The sequence below is a fragment of the Sinocyclocheilus rhinocerous genome, unplaced genomic scaffold, assembly GCF_001515625.1.
Source record: "Sinocyclocheilus rhinocerous isolate Xijiao unplaced genomic scaffold, SAMN03320098_v1.1 scaffold228, whole genome shotgun sequence".
NCBI classification, from domain to species: domain Eukaryota; kingdom Metazoa; phylum Chordata; class Actinopteri; order Cypriniformes; family Cyprinidae; genus Sinocyclocheilus; species Sinocyclocheilus rhinocerous.
The window spans coordinates 333,174-348,282 of NW_015634565.1; the positions used below are offsets into that span (position 1 = coordinate 333,174).

At 35.9% G+C, this 15,109-nt stretch overlaps 3 protein-coding genes across 3 annotated transcripts in view; 1 reads left to right on the forward strand and 2 right to left on the reverse strand.

The window, feature by feature from the left end:
* The window catches only part of LOC107745908 (cilia- and flagella-associated protein 61-like), a 31,518-nt gene extending 26,690 nt beyond the window's left edge, over positions 1-4,828 (reverse strand). Inside the window, exons 1-7 of the mRNA XM_016559945.1 lie at positions 4,788-4,828; positions 4,373-4,522; positions 3,632-3,782; positions 3,467-3,543; positions 2,629-2,696; positions 2,421-2,538; positions 1,385-1,517 (exon numbers count right to left, since the gene is read on the reverse strand). Of these exons, the coding sequence (XP_016415431.1) occupies positions 1,385-1,517; positions 2,421-2,538; positions 2,629-2,696; positions 3,467-3,543; positions 3,632-3,782; positions 4,373-4,515 (690 nt within the window). The 5' untranslated portion in view covers positions 4,516-4,522; positions 4,788-4,828. The remainder of the gene's footprint in view (positions 1-1,384; positions 1,518-2,420; positions 2,539-2,628; positions 2,697-3,466; positions 3,544-3,631; positions 3,783-4,372; positions 4,523-4,787) is intronic.
* Positions 4,829-4,927: 99 nt separating this feature from the next.
* Positions 4,928-12,540, forward strand: LOC107745910 (crooked neck-like protein 1). The gene is made up of 12 exons (XM_016559946.1): positions 4,928-5,114; positions 5,255-5,407; positions 6,678-6,769; positions 6,846-7,004; positions 7,102-7,270; positions 9,022-9,213; positions 9,314-9,373; positions 9,613-9,693; positions 10,247-10,486; positions 11,167-11,268; positions 11,354-11,602; positions 11,943-12,540. Exons 1-12 carry the CDS (start codon positions 5,067-5,069, stop codon positions 12,297-12,299), a joined length of 1,902 nt encoding a protein of 633 aa, XP_016415432.1. The 5' UTR covers positions 4,928-5,066; the 3' UTR covers positions 12,300-12,540.
* Positions 12,541-12,766: 226 nt separating this feature from the next.
* On the reverse strand, positions 12,767-14,817 carry LOC107745895 (N-alpha-acetyltransferase 20-like). The gene is made up of 5 exons (XM_016559929.1): positions 14,694-14,817; positions 14,493-14,583; positions 13,949-14,084; positions 13,318-13,463; positions 12,767-13,017 (listed from the first exon to the last, which is right to left on the reverse strand). Exons 1-5 carry the CDS (start codon positions 14,805-14,807, stop codon positions 12,932-12,934), a joined length of 573 nt encoding a protein of 190 aa, XP_016415415.1. The 5' UTR covers positions 14,808-14,817; the 3' UTR covers positions 12,767-12,931.
* Positions 14,818-15,109: the final 292 nt, after the last annotated feature.

Sequence of the window (15,109 nt, forward strand, 5' to 3'; positions counted from 1 at the left end):
AGAAAACCTGCCACAAAGACATGATTCATGTCTTCCTCTGAGCCGATTATGACTATTTGTTTAATTCTCAGCCTATTTTTCACATGTATGAATGAATCAAAACTTTAGTATAAGCCTAATCCTGATTTCCACTTTCCACTCCTTTGCAAATTGTAAGTTAATGAGTAAGTTTTGGAACACTTGACATTTGAAACTTTTGGCATTTGACTGCTTTTATTTTGTTAAGTGCATTAAAGCTGATACATTTTTTGATAGAAAATTAAAAAATTCTTATTTGGTGAAAAAACTATGTGATGGAAGGTTTTAATGGTATTTTTGAACATAGCACCATCAAATTAGATATTATTAGGCTTTTTCTGCTTTTTTTCCTCAAGATGCAGGACTGTCTAATTATAATTGTGGTAAAATTGTGATGATAGAAAAATGCTAAATCTTAATGGTACTAAAAATAGGCTTCTTTTTCTTCAAATTAATATAATTCATTCCTATTTCTCTTTGATTTTGGGGTGAATTATGACCTGGACATGCTCTTGACAGATTTCATGAGATTCACCCATATATAATTTAAAACTCTCATAAAAACTGAGTTAGAGACCTAGAAAAACAACACCTCTGTAATAATTTATGAATTTTCTCTTGAATTTTTTTTTTTTAAATTCTCCTGGGCAATGTAGTACAGCTTTCCTACTGAATGGACGGGACATTCAGACAAAAGGCAAAATGGCTACAGATGTCTGGACACAATATGTTCAGTGTGAGTATGTCTTGGCAGGGCATGAGCTCTCATCTGCCATATGTCGCATGAACACATGTCAGTATGCGCCGCAGGGGAGAGAGTGGGGCGATCTGTCGTCCTGTCATTCCTGCGAAAACACAAACTAACACAATTTCTGCCCCACTTTGCATAAAGAGTCTGTGAACTTGAGAGGTTACTGGGCTCTTTTTCTCAAGAGATAAATCTGAGAAGCAAAAAAACGTTAAAAAGCTCTGAAGTTGCTTTCCTTTCCTTTCCTTTTTTTTTTTTTAATCTTTAAAAAAAAAGATATGCTGATTTACAAAAAAGGCCTAATATTATGTAATTTGATAATGCTGATAATGCTAAAGCTTTCCATTACGTACAGTTTTTTCCGCAAAATAAGAAAGCAAATGCATCATATTTTGTGAGAAAGTGTGACACGCTCGAGCAAAACAGGCACTATTTTTTAAATCAGCACCTCTAAAATTAGCAAGAAACTAGTATAGGATATAATTTCTCAAATATGATGCAGGGCAGTGTATTAAAAGAGTTCATATTTGTGTTTTTTTATGTGCCCAACCAAATTTTCAGAACTTTATTATCCACATTATTTTTTAATCTCTCAATTGTAAACAAAACCAGACTAACTTCACAGACAGCTGCATGGTTCTCCTCGTCTTGAGCCTCGATGAGCTCAGACAGGAAGTACGGCCCGTGGGACTCCACCAGTGGCGTGATCTGCTCTGCAAATATGTGCATGAGGTCATCGTGATCTTCCACTCTGGGGAATATAAAGTTATTGCGCCAGGATTTTAATACATCACTGTGCTGCAAATGCCCTGTATAAACTGTATATTGATATAAATTGTGTAAAGCAGGACAAAAACAGTCTAGACATGGATTATGATCGGCTTTACACTAGACGAAACTACACGACTGTCTGAATTTGATTGACACAAATGAGTGAATTTCACAGAAACATGGCTATGTCACTTTTCACCCAAAATACAAGAGAAAAATAAGAAATTATATTTTGCATAGAGAAAATATAACATATTTTAGACTTATTTTTTTTATTAAAATGAAGCATATTTCCTGCCCATTACAGTAATGTTTATAGATTTTTTTTTAGTTCTTTGATATTTTCATTGTTCTCATTGATGATTCTCATTAACTTTATCATTATTGCAAGACAAGTATAAACAGTAAAAATTAACAATTTTACATTACAATCAGCATAAATTAAAGGTAGTACAACTAATAGTACCATAATATAAGAATACTTTACAAATTAAATTATATATATTATATATATGTATACATATATATTTTTTTCTATTACTCATACAGTATTTGAATGACTTACTTTAAGGCTTTGAAACATTTTAATTGTTTCAATGTTGAATCTGAATAAATGACTTCTATATTAAAATAATTACAGTCGAATTAATCTAATTAATAAGTACAGTAATAATTGAAAAATATAATACAATATATAACAAAATATAATTGTATAAATGTATTTTATTTTAGCATTACAGTAATGTATTGCAAATGTAAATTTGGAAAATGTGCTTAATTCTCCTGAACATAATGCCACAATACATTGAAATATGACCCAGCCACGCACTTGTCGGTTTTCATGAGATTCACCCGTCCATAAGTAAATGAGAGGTTTACAAACCTGGCTCTGCGGATGCGAAGTCGAGGGCAGTAATTGTGTCGTTGACAAACGTAGGCCGAATACTGAACCTCCTCCTTAACAGGCATCACGGGTTCAAAGATCTTCTCCAGTGCTGCCTCTGATATGAAGAGAATTACAGAATAATGTTACTGTCAATGCCAGCACACAAAAAAAGTTCAAAGTAATATTATACTCATTTATTTCCTACCAAGTGAGCCTCTGTAGGGAGTCAGGAGGCAGATGTATTCCAGCTCCACAACGGCATTGAAAACTGTTCTAGAATTTACATAGGAAGGAAATAAAAATCTTTGATTATTAAATTTGATTGAATGGATACAGGAAGGCATTGCTATACAGTCAATACAATTTGTGCTGCCTAAAACAAGATCCATATCCACCCTAACCAAATAACAACAGAAAAATCTTGTTTTATTACATTAGGTATAAACCAATGAGCAGACTGTGTGTATTATTCAGCCTTATAGGTGAACCTCACAAAACCTGTCAAGAACATGTACAGGTCACATTTGTGACCCTGGACCACAAAACCAGTCATAAGTCGCTGGGGTATATTTGTAGCAATAGCCAAAAATACATTGTATGGGTCAAAATTATTGTTTTTTTTTTTATGCCAAAAATCATTAGGATATTAAGTAAAGATCATGTTCCATAAAGATATTTAGTAAATGTCCTACTGTAAATATATTAAAACTTAATTTTTGATTAGTAATATGCATTGCTAAGAACTTCATTTGGGCAACTTTAAAGGCGATTTTCTCAATATTTCGATTTTTTTGCACCCTCAGATTCCAGATTTTCAAATAATCGTATCTCGGCCAAACATTGCCCTATCCTAACAATCCATACATCAATGGAAAGCTTATTTATTCAGATTTCAGATGGTGTATAAATCTCAATTTCGAAAAATTGACCCTTATGTCCAGGGTCACATTTCACCTCAAAACCAAAAAAAATTAATGTTTTTGTGAGATTCACCTTTAAATGTTCACATCCATAAAAGAAAATACAAAGCAGTCTTCTTTTACCTCATTATCTCTTTAGCGCCCCCTATGGAGAAGCCAGGCTGAGCCACAAATAAACGCAGGAAAAGAGTGTTCATGGGCTGGAGGAAAAACAAACAGTCTGTCAGGGGGCTGTAAAATGGATATGTTAAATATTAATGGACATCGCGGTTTATTTGCTTTGCCTACAGTGAATTTCACGCCATTGACGTGATTCTGAAGTAAATTCTTCCAGCATGCCTGATCCACCAGCTCTTCAGTGGGGTGGTCTGAGAAAGATGCATGGGCCAAAACTTCATTCGTAGCGGTGCTCAGGGTCACGGCTAAATTTGCTTTCTCACTGCAATGAGAAATAGAAAAAAAATAATTCCATTCAATCAAACAAGTCTAAGCTATGAGCTATTTCTGATTATACTACATTATAATGAAAGTAAATTAAAGTACACTCTCGGAAAAAAACTAAAAAAGCTGTCACTGCTGCGCCACCTTTTCAAAAGGTACACTTCTGTAGGTACTAATATGTACCTTTAAGTGACCAATGTGTCTTTGAGGTACTGACAGCTTTTGTAACTTTTTTGTCTGAGAGCATAGTCTTACAAAACCAAAATAAAACCAAAATATATACATAATTTCACATGCATTCATGCATTAACATTAAAAAAATTAATAAATATTTTAATTTAAATGTAATTAAATTTAAATATTTGAACATTTATAAATGACTTCTATATTAAAATTATTAATCTAATGAATTTGTATATTTTTCTCAATACAAATAAAAAATACATTGAAATATAATTGTATTTATTATATTTAAGCTTGCAAATTAAAACTTATTTATAAAATGTGCTTAATTTATTTTATTTTTATTTATTTAATTTATTTTAAGAGACTAATTGCATGATCATTTTCATAACTTTTAACACTTACAGAAGATGAATGACATTGATTCTCCCAAACACAGCAACAGCTGCAGGACTGATCAGATTATTGACCTCTTCAGCATCTGACCACTCAGTTCTCCTCACAGTCACACTTTCAGCTTTACCAGCGGAAGAGGTGATGGTGCTCATTTGAAATCTAATACAATTAAGAAAATACGCAAACATGCTTAGATACAGACATCAATTGTGCTATAGCTGTAAAGATTTGCCATTTGTTTTTATTTGTTCATGTCTATACTACCAGACAAATGTTTTAGACGCACACATAGAATTGCTAAACAAATCAATAACAAATCTTTAATTTCAGCTTCGTCGCTTGTACACAACAATACATAAGAAAAACAATGTTCATTCATTTACATTTAAGAAAAAATACAATATAAAAGCACTATAAAACAGACCTTTCGTGTGAGAATACTCAAAACCTGTTTTTAGCAAGAAGTATGTTTCACATAAACGTTCATCTGGAGTTACCTCTAACCGTTAGCGAGCGTCCTGTAACCATGGTGACGGGGCTCCGTGACGTAGCTCCAGTCAAAGGTTACCGTGCGTCACGTTAAACGCGACGCGCGATACAAGGCATTGAAACGTCGCTAAAGTTTTAGCGGCGTATCGAAGTTTAAAAACGTAAAGAAATACGCAAAGTTGCCTTATAATAAAGTGACAGGAGCGTAATAATCATGGCGTCCACAGCGGCGGGTAAACAGAGAATCCCGAAAGTGGCAAAGGTAAAAAATAAATAATGTTTAGCGAGTTAGCATTAGCATGTAAACTACGTGAAGCGGTCGTGTTTCACTGTAAACATCTATTTTATAGTATTTATAGATGTATATTGTATATTTGTATTTATTTTGTGTTGCGTGTTCAGGTGAAGAACAAAGCCCCAGCAGAGGTGCAGATCACCGCAGAGCAGCTGCTCAGAGAGGCGAAGGAGAGAGAACTAGAGCTGCTGCCTCCGCCACCGAAACAGAAGATCACTGATGCAGAAGAGCTCAACGACTATAAACTGAAGAAGAGGAAGGTACGAGTGCTATATGTTCTGTATATGACCACGACATATTTGGTAAAGTGCATAATGGTATCAAATGGTAGCGCCATGGTACTTTGATGCATACCATAGTACTTTGTGGTTACTATATGCATGTACCGTGGTTTTTCCATAATGTCTAGCAAACACGACGTTACCAATGTACATGTACAGAAAACATGGTATTGTCAAGTCGCATATTTATTTATATAGTGCTTTATACAATACAGCAGCTTCTCATTAATATACTGGAAAGTGTCAGTCAGTTATGAAACAACTTCAAAAGACAATAGTGTCATTATTCAGCTCAGTTTAGTTCTGTGTTGATTGAATTCAGATCAATATCAGTGTCCTGTTGCAAAAGGGTCATGTGTTATGAAACAAATTCAATATTATCATGGTATGTGCCACAAAAATGCAGTGTATATATACATGATTAATGCTTTAAAAACATGTCAATACCATGGTACATCTCCAGAAAACTTAGTATTAACATAGTGTTAATATATACAGTTATATATTTGGACATTAACATGTCCAAAAAACATGGTATTACCATAGCATATGTCCATTAAACATGGCATTGTCATGGTATATGCCTCAAAAGACGTGGTATTACCATAGTAAAAGACCATAAAGCATGATACTGTCGTGGTTCGTGCCCCCAAAAGCATAGTATTATAAATAGACATGCCATAAAACATGGTGTTGCCCTGGAATAGGCTTAAAATATTATGACATTACCATAGTGCATGTCCAGAAAACATAGTGTTGTTGTATGTGACCCAAAAATATAGTATTACGGTGCCATAAAACATGGTATTACCATGATACATGCTATAAAAACATTTTGTTACCATAGGTAAAACATGGTGTATTACCATAATACATGTCCAGTAAACATGGTATTACTATTGTCATGTTATGTGCCACAAAATCATAGTAGTATTACCAAGGCACATGTCATAAAATATTGTATTGCCGTAGTACATGCTTTAAATATATTGCATTACCATGGTACATCTTCAGAAAACATGGAATTACCATAGTGCTTGTCCAGAAAACATTGCATTGTCATGGTATCTGCCCCAAAGACATAGTATTACCAATGTATATGCTTTAAAACACAACACTACCATGGTGCAACTCCAGAAAACATGGTATTATCATATAGAAAAACATGAATTTGCCATGATCCATGCTCTAAAACTGGCATTGCTATGGTACATATCTAAACACATCCAACTTTTTTCTCTCAATACAGGGGTTTGAAGACAACATCAGGAAGAACAGAACTGTCATCAGCAACTGGATCAAGTACGCACAATGGGAGGAGAGCCTGAAGGAAGTCCAGAGGTGAGTTTCAGTTCGGTGTCCAATGACTGAATCGTAGACTGGAGGTGATTTCTGTAACTGTTTTTATTGCCTTCAGAGCTCGCTCTATATACGAGCGTGCGCTCGACGTGGATCACCGCAACATCACGCTGTGGCTGAAGTATGCAGAGATGGAGATGAAGAACCGGCAGGTGAATCACGCTCGCAACATCTGGGACCGAGCCATCACCATCCTTCCCCGTGTCAATCAGTTCTGGTATGCTTCCTCCTCATGATCATACAGACATTCAGACAAAGATACTATGTGATTTTGTCTCCTGATTCATTCTTTTATTCATGCATTTATGCACCAGGTACAAGTACACCTATATGGAGGAGATGCTGGGGAACATTGCTGGCTGCAGGCAGGTGTTTGAGCGCTGGATGGAGTGGGAGCCAGAGGAACAGGCCTGGCATTCGTACATCAACTTTGAGCTGCGCTATAAGGAAGTGGACAAGTCCCGCAGCATCTATGAGAACTATATCCTTTCATAAATAGCCTGTTTCATCAGCAGTATCCGGATACATACAGTACACTCATATGAAGCGATGTATACTATATAGCAAATCTCAACTGCCTTATTCATTTCATTGCAAAATGAAACTACAGTGCCGTGAAAAGGTTTTTGCCCCCTTCCTGTTTTTTTTATTTTTTGCATATTTGTCACACTTAAAAGATTCAGATCATCAAACCAATTTTAATATTACGCAAAGATGGCCAAGTCAAAGTCCATACTTAAATCCGATTGAGATGTTGTGGCATAGGGCTGGACAATAATTCAAGATCAATATGTATCGCGATATAATTTTTTTCAATAACGGTGATATGCTTTTAAGTGTGGCAAATATGCAAACAATTAAAAAAACAGGAAGGGGGCAAAAACTTTTTTTATAACTGTATGTTATCACCTAAATCTTAATATAAAGTTAGATATATAAGTATATCCAACTTCAACTGCGTATATACAGTATACTACTTGCATAGGGCAATATACACTATGGTAAATCTCACCTGCTTGATTACTTGTATTGTGGCAAAATGTAACTATATTATCGCCTGGCTTTAATTTGCTAAATGCATAAAGCATGAAGATATTATAAACATTAACAACATTAATTTCTGTAAAGCTGATTTGAAATAATGTGTATTGTGAAAAGTGGCATACAAATATATTTGACTTGAAATGCATAAAATATATATAAATAAGGTTTATTATTTTCTATTACACTACCAGTCAAAAGATTTTTAATGTTTTTTAAAGAAGTCTCTTCTGCTCACCAAGCCTGCATTTATTTGATCCAAAGTACAGCAAAAACAGTAAAATTGTGAAATATTTTTACTATTTAAAATAACTGTTTGCTATTTGAATATATTTTAAAATGTAATTATAATGTTACAAAAGCTTTTTTATTTCAGATAAATGCAGATCTTTTGATCTTTCTATTCATCAAAGAATCCTGAAAAAAATGTACTCAACTGTTTTAAATATTGATGATAATAATAATAATAAGAAGAAATGTTTCTTGAGCAGCAAATCACCATATTAGAGTGGTTTCTGAAGGATAATGAGACACTGAAGACTGGAGTAATGACGCTGAAAATTTAGCTTTGATCACAGGAATAAATTACATTTTAAAATATATTCCAATAGAAAACAGTTATTTTAAATAGTAAAAATAAAATTCACAATATTACTGCTTTTGTTGTATTTTGGATCAAATAAAGGTAGTGTATATTCTTATTTTAGAGTGAACAATATTTGAGAGAAATAGGCCTTTTGTGTACATAGAAAAAGTCTTAGATCTTTGAGTTCAACTCATGAAAAATGGGGGCAAAAACAAAAGTGTTGCGCTTATAATTTTGTTCAGTGTATGTTAATATTAACACTGTGTGTGTGTGTGTGTATATAATATAGATATATAGATATTGTTCATTTCATTCTGCCTAGTACAGTATTTTTATGAATGCTTTGTAAATATTTTAATAAATGACTCCTTCAGGAGTATGTATGTTAACCTTACACTATTTGTAACAACAAAATAAACAATTAAATAGTAATTATTTAAATGACCATTAATCCTTACTCAAAATTTCATAATACTTACTCTTAGTTCAGATTAAAAAACATCCTTTTGGTCTTTGTTAAAGCAAGTTGTAGTTTTAGCCTTTTGCAAAGCATCAGTATCTTACTTAATGACTGTGTTTCTTATTAACATAATTTTCTGCTGTATAGGCAAGCCCACACAATTATGATGCATGGTTTGATTACCTGCGGCTGGTGGAGAGTGACACCGATGCAGACACGGTTAGAGAAGTGTACGAGAGAGCCATAGCCAACATACCCCCCATCCAAGAAAAGAGACACTGGAGACGCTACATCTACCTGTGGATTAACTACGCTCTCTATGAGGAGCTGGAGGTCAAGGTATGATAGATGTCGGTGAGCTGAAATATTCAGCATTCATTTGCATGTACACATTTAGAATTAGAGTTTGATGTATTATGTTTTTGTCTGATTTGTTTAGGACCCTGAGAGAACGAGGCAGGTGTATCAAGCGTGTCTGGAGCTTATACCACACAAAAAGGTAAAACTGTCCTTCTTAATGGTGGTTAAAAACACTATTTACACAACCTCATGTCAGTTTTTAGTGAACCAGTCCTTAAAATGTTAATTCTGCCCCCTTTTTGCAACAGCTGAAAATAAAATAAAAATGTTGTGCTTGACACTGTATTTTATCTGTGAAATCCTATATAGGTACCATTTCTAAGTTTAATTTTTATGAATTGTTTTCTAACTATAGCCTATATATTTTTTTATACTCAGTTTACATTTGCCAAGATTTGGCTCTTATACGGACAATTTGAAATCCGACAAAAAAACCTCCAGAATGCTAGACGAGGCCTGGTAAGTGTTTCACTCTGAAACAGATTTATATACTTTTAGACTACTGTTCAAAAGTTTGGGATCAGTATTACATTTGAATACATTTATTCAAAAAGGATGCATTAAATTGATCAAAAGTGACATTAAAGACATTTATAATGTTGCAAAAGATTTCTATTTCAAATGAATGCTGTTCTATTTATCAAAGATTCCTGGAAAAAAATCACTGTTTCCACAAAATATGAAGCAGCACAACTGTTTTCAACACTGTGATAAATGTTTCTTAAGCAGCAAATCAGAATATTAGAATGATTTCTGAAATATCATGTGACACTGAAGACTGGATAATGATGCTGAAAATTCACCTTTGATCACAGTAATACATTTTAAAATATATTTACAGAAAACAGTTATTTTAAATACAAATAATTTTTTATTCATTTTTTATTTTTGATTAAATAAATGCAGCCTTTGGAGTATAGGAGATTTCTTTCATTTCTTTTAAAAAATGACCCCACACTTTTGAATGGTAGTGTACTTTCTACACATTGACCTCTGACCTCTCTCCTGTCAGGGCACAGCCATCGGAAAGTGTCCCAAAAACAAACTGTTTAAAGGCTACATCGAGCTGGAGCTACAGCTGAGGGAGTTTGACCGATGCAGGAAGCTCTACGAGAAGTATCTGGAGTTCAGTCCAGAAAACTGCACCACCTGGATCAAGTTTGCCGAGCTGGAGGCCATCCTGGGAGACACAGACCGGGCCAGAGCCATATTTGAACTGGCCATTGGACAACCACGACTCGACATGCCAGAGGTCAGAACTTCACATCTCTCTCTCTTTACAGTTATTGGTTCCTTCCAAGTTTTTTTCCTCCATATTCTCACTATATCATACTATATGAGCCATGAAAGCCTGATGTTTCAAATATGATACTTAAAGGGTTAGTTCACCCAAAAATGAAAATTAGCCCATAGATTACTCACCCTCAAGTCATCCTACGTGTATATGACTTTCTTCTTTCAGACGAATCCAGTCGGAGTTATATTAAAAATTGTCTTTGATCTTTCAAGCTGTTTCATGGCACTCAGCAGGTGTTGCATGCATCAGTCCAAAAGCACTTAATTAAAATGCGCCCATCCATTAAACAAAAAGTGTCTCACATGGCTCCGGGGGGTGAACAAAGGCCTTCTGTAGCGAATCGATGCGTTTTTGTAAGAAAAATATCCATATTCAAAACGTAATAATCACTTTAATGTCGCTTGCACTCACTGTTGTAAACAGAAGCAGTTCCGGGCTGATGATGTATGAGGTCAGCTTTGCGCATGCGCCGCTCAAGCACTTGTTAACATTTAAAGTTTTTAAAAAAATTATTTTCTCTTAAGGTTCAATAAACTTCATTTTGAGAAACATGTCAGACTGTTGTTTCATGTCGAGCTTTACAGGGTTAAAACAAGTCATTCTTAACTGTTTCTCCATTGTATTGTTTACATCAGGTGCTGTGGAAGTCATACATCGACTTTGAGATCGAGCAAGAAGAATACGACAACACACGAGGACTTTATAAGAGACTGTTACAGCGTACTCAACATGTCAAAGTAAGCCACCAGAATGACGGCAACACAACATGCTCATCCTAAATGAATATCTGATGCATTTGTTTCCAATCTGGTTGTATTGCAGGTCTGGATCAGCTATGGCCAGTTTGAGCTGTCCATCGACAGTGACGACCGCATACAGCGTTGCAGACAGATCTACGAGGAGGCCAATAAGAGTATGCAGAGCTGTGAGGAGAAGGAGGAACGTCTGATGCTCCTGGAGTCCTGGAGAGACTTTGAGGACGAGTTTGGATCGTTCGCCAACAAGGAGAGAGTCCGGAAACTCCTGCCGGAGAAGGTGAAGAAGAGGAGGAAGATCACAGCAGAGGACGGGGTGAGAGTTTATGCCGCCTTCTGTCCTGTTTGCTGGATTGTTCTGAGATTGTGGGTGTAGGTTTTTTTTCTTACATTGAGCCATCATAAATATTGAAAATTAATTTAATTACTTGCATGCACACATTTTTGAAGTGACACTTGTTTTCTTTATGCAACAATTAGAAATCCTGACGATGCATGTGCGCTAATCTTGAAACGTGAAGATTTGAAATGTAAATTGTTTCAGTCAAGAATTTGTTTAAAATTCTAAAAATTAAAACCTATGAATCATTAATTGAATTGAAGTTTCACACCCCTATCAACTAGTCATCCCTAACACATTGTCTTTTGTTTATTAGTCGGATGCAGGTTGGGAAGAATATTACGACTACATCTTCCCCGAGGACGCTGCCAACCAGCCCAACCTCAAACTGCTGGCCATGGCCAAGATGTGGAAGAAACAGCAGCAGGATGAGGATGAGGAAGAGCAGGAAGAAGAAGAAGAAGGACAGCAGGTTCCTCAAGGGAAGGAAGCACAGGAGAGCCCAGAACCAGAGGAGCAGGGACCTGCAGCCCAAAGAGAACAGCCTGAAAACGAGTACGACGATCGCGACGATGACGAAGAGAGCAGCAGCAGTAGTGACAGCGAGAGCGATGGTGGTGACCGCCAAGATGACAAGACGGAACAAACAAAAGCGGACACAGAAAATCACTGACCTGGTGTGGTGGAACTTAACACGTTATTTGTCTCCATTTCTTTCTGCCTGTCTCTTTTCTTTTGTAACAAAATAAAGGTGTGACCCAAATGTGCCAATCACTTACTGTTATTCAATATGGCGGCCCCCAAACAGATCGTCGCTTACATTGTAGTTGAAGAATCAGAGGGAATCATATTGCAAATGTTTGCACAGTTGTCATGTTATTAATGATGATTGAGCAAACAGAGAGTTTTCTGATGCAGTAAGAATGCAGAGGCTGAGTATTCTGCGTTTATTGAATTTATTTACTGAAGCTGTGCATGGACATGTTTTGACACATTTACAGGAAGAAGTTTATTATGATTGTTTATGTCCATACAGTGTTACCCGTCTTATTTTGACAGCCTTTGCAATATTACAGGCAAAACTACCAGAGAATTATCGGAGGCAAAAATATTACAGCAGAAACGGTCTATGACCCTACCATTTCATGTAACTACAGTCCCAAAGTCCTTTAGTTTCAGCTTTATTACCCCAATTCATTCAAAGCAGTGGCTCTCTGACATTTCAAATCAATTTTGCGATCAAAAAAAGCCAATGTCTGTTTTCCCAGATGGATGTTGAGGATTTCAGAGAGCCACATGTTAGTGTTATTCAATATCTTCTGGCCGGACTGGATGCGGAAGCGGGATTATGGATTTCTTCTCTGCGTCTCTGGATAAAGCTTTCCTCATATCTATCAAATGAAAGAACAGTAAAATAAGATTTGTACATTTTCTGAAGAAATGTGAGTTTAGCTTGCAAAAGTTTTTACTGTGATGTTTTACTGCACTGGCAATGTTGCAATTTAAGTGTCTTTTTTTTTTGTCCTTATTGTTTGCAGGTGAAAAATGTAAGTCTGATTGCATGGTAACATTAACAAGCAGCATAAATGTTGCAGGAGGACAGGTAATAAATTTCTTTCAAATAAAAAATTGTACCGACCCCAAACTTTTGAACAGTAGTTTAATGATCACACAAGTAAAAAAAAACCTACCATAAGCATCTTCGTCAGGTTCACCGTTACTGGCCGAGTAATACTCTATAACGGTTCTGTACACGCTGTAGCCAAGCTGTTTGTACATTTTCACAGCAACTTGATTAGAAACTCGCACAAAGAGATCCACAAAGAATCCGCCCTTCCTAAAAAAACGAGAAACACAGAAGAACTCATTTCGAGTCCGGATACACCAATACTGTGCAAATACCAATATTTAATGTCATGTTATGGCTGATAACCAATTATGATTTCAGTTTATACTGTTCTGCCTGCTTTTATTTTCACATGCATTTATTTAAAGGGGTCATATGATGCGATTTCAATTTTTCCTTCGGCCGTTCCTCACTCTAGCCGCAGGCCTCTGCTCACTCAAGGCCGTGGTGTGTGACGCTGTGTTTCGTTGTGAATGCGAAACTACTTTGTTTGGTCTTCCAAAAGAGGACACGACTAGAAATCAGTGGTTAAGTTGTATTTACAACACTGTTCCAGAACAGTTCAATTGAACTTTAAACCGCATAAACACATTTCATTACACCAAATACACAAAATAATGTTATTTTTAGCAACATCATATGGCCCCTTTAACAGATGCTTTTGTCTAAAGGAAATTACAAATGAGTGATGCTACCTTTCTGAGATCTTCTCTAACATCTCCATGAGTTTGGCAGCCAGACCCAGCCGCCTGAACTCCGGTGCCACAGAGAGGGCAGTGACGTGCCCGTGCCATTCCTCTCTAGCGACGGACCCCTCTGCCTTTCCCATGACTACGAGATGACAATTGACATACAGGTTAGAATTACTCCCGTCTGACAGTTGTACATGAAATCAGAATTGATCCTAGTTACTGTTTTAACACATGTTCCTAGTCTTAGTGTGAGTGATTCATGTTTTTCTACTGCATCAAAATGTAAACTTTTTCTGCCTCCAAAACAACTTTTCTTTTCAGATGACATCATCAGTCCCTGTTATTATTGAGCCCTTCAACCAGCTGAATACATTCTGGTATGCAGCATCCATTTTTTCACACAGGAACATGCCAGATTTCGAAGTAAAATGACTTTCTATATTCTACAGAAGAAAGTAAGTCATATGGATTTGGAACCACATAAAGGTGAGTTTTTATTACTCTCAATGACAATGTGACAGATCAGAAAGAGACACATTTGACTCACTGTAGCCCATCAGTTCACCTCCTGGAGCCTCTGCTACTATGAAATACTCCGGCCAGTGAGCCAAATACTGAAGATAGAAGGGAATTCCATACTGTGTACAATAAATGAAAGTTAAGTTATGAATAATAAAGAGAACGACGACCTAGTGACATACTGATTAACTGATATTTTGGTCATTTTGAGATGTGTTTTAAAGGATACAGTTTCTGTCAAGGGGTCCAGATTACTGTGGGATGAAAATACACAAATTAATGTAAATATCACAATCTCATATGATGAGCAGCATATAGAAGCAAAACTAAGAGAATTAAACATTACAGTCACATGTGGAATAGCTTAAACCGCTTTAAGCCCCGTTCACACCAAGAACGATAACTATAAAGATATATTGTTCTAAAAATCGTTCTCAGTATTAAAGAATAGAAGAGTTCACACCACAACTATAACGATAAAGACAAAGAGAAACGATATCGTTGGAATCACTTTCAAAACGATTTTTCTCCAGCTGATGAACGATAAAAAATTGACAGCCAATCAGAATCCATCCTGCTGTAACGAGCTCGAGGATTTAAAGCGGCAGACAGTAGTTATCGTTCTTGGTGTGAACGGGGCTTAAT

Coding starts and splice junctions, on each gene's coding strand:
- LOC107745895 (XM_016559929.1), bottom strand. CDS start 14,807: ATGTTTAATTCTCTTAGTTTTGCTTCTATATGCTGCTCATCATATGAG. Junction 13,464..13,948: donor TTAGAGAAGATCTCAGAAAG/GTAGCATCACTC, acceptor TCGTTTTTTTAG/GAAGGGCGGATTCTTTGTGG. Junction 13,018..13,317: donor ACCTGACGAAGATGCTTATG/GTAGGTTTTTTT, acceptor TTCATTTGATAG/ATATGAGGAAAGCTTTATCC.
- LOC107745910 (XM_016559946.1), top strand. CDS start 5,067: ATGGCGTCCACAGCGGCGGGTAAACAGAGAATCCCGAAAGTGGCAAAG. Junction 6,770..6,845: donor AGCCTGAAGGAAGTCCAGAG/GTGAGTTTCAGT, acceptor TATTGCCTTCAG/AGCTCGCTCTATATACGAGC. Junction 9,374..9,612: donor AGCTTATACCACACAAAAAG/GTAAAACTGTCC, acceptor TTTTATACTCAG/TTTACATTTGCCAAGATTTG.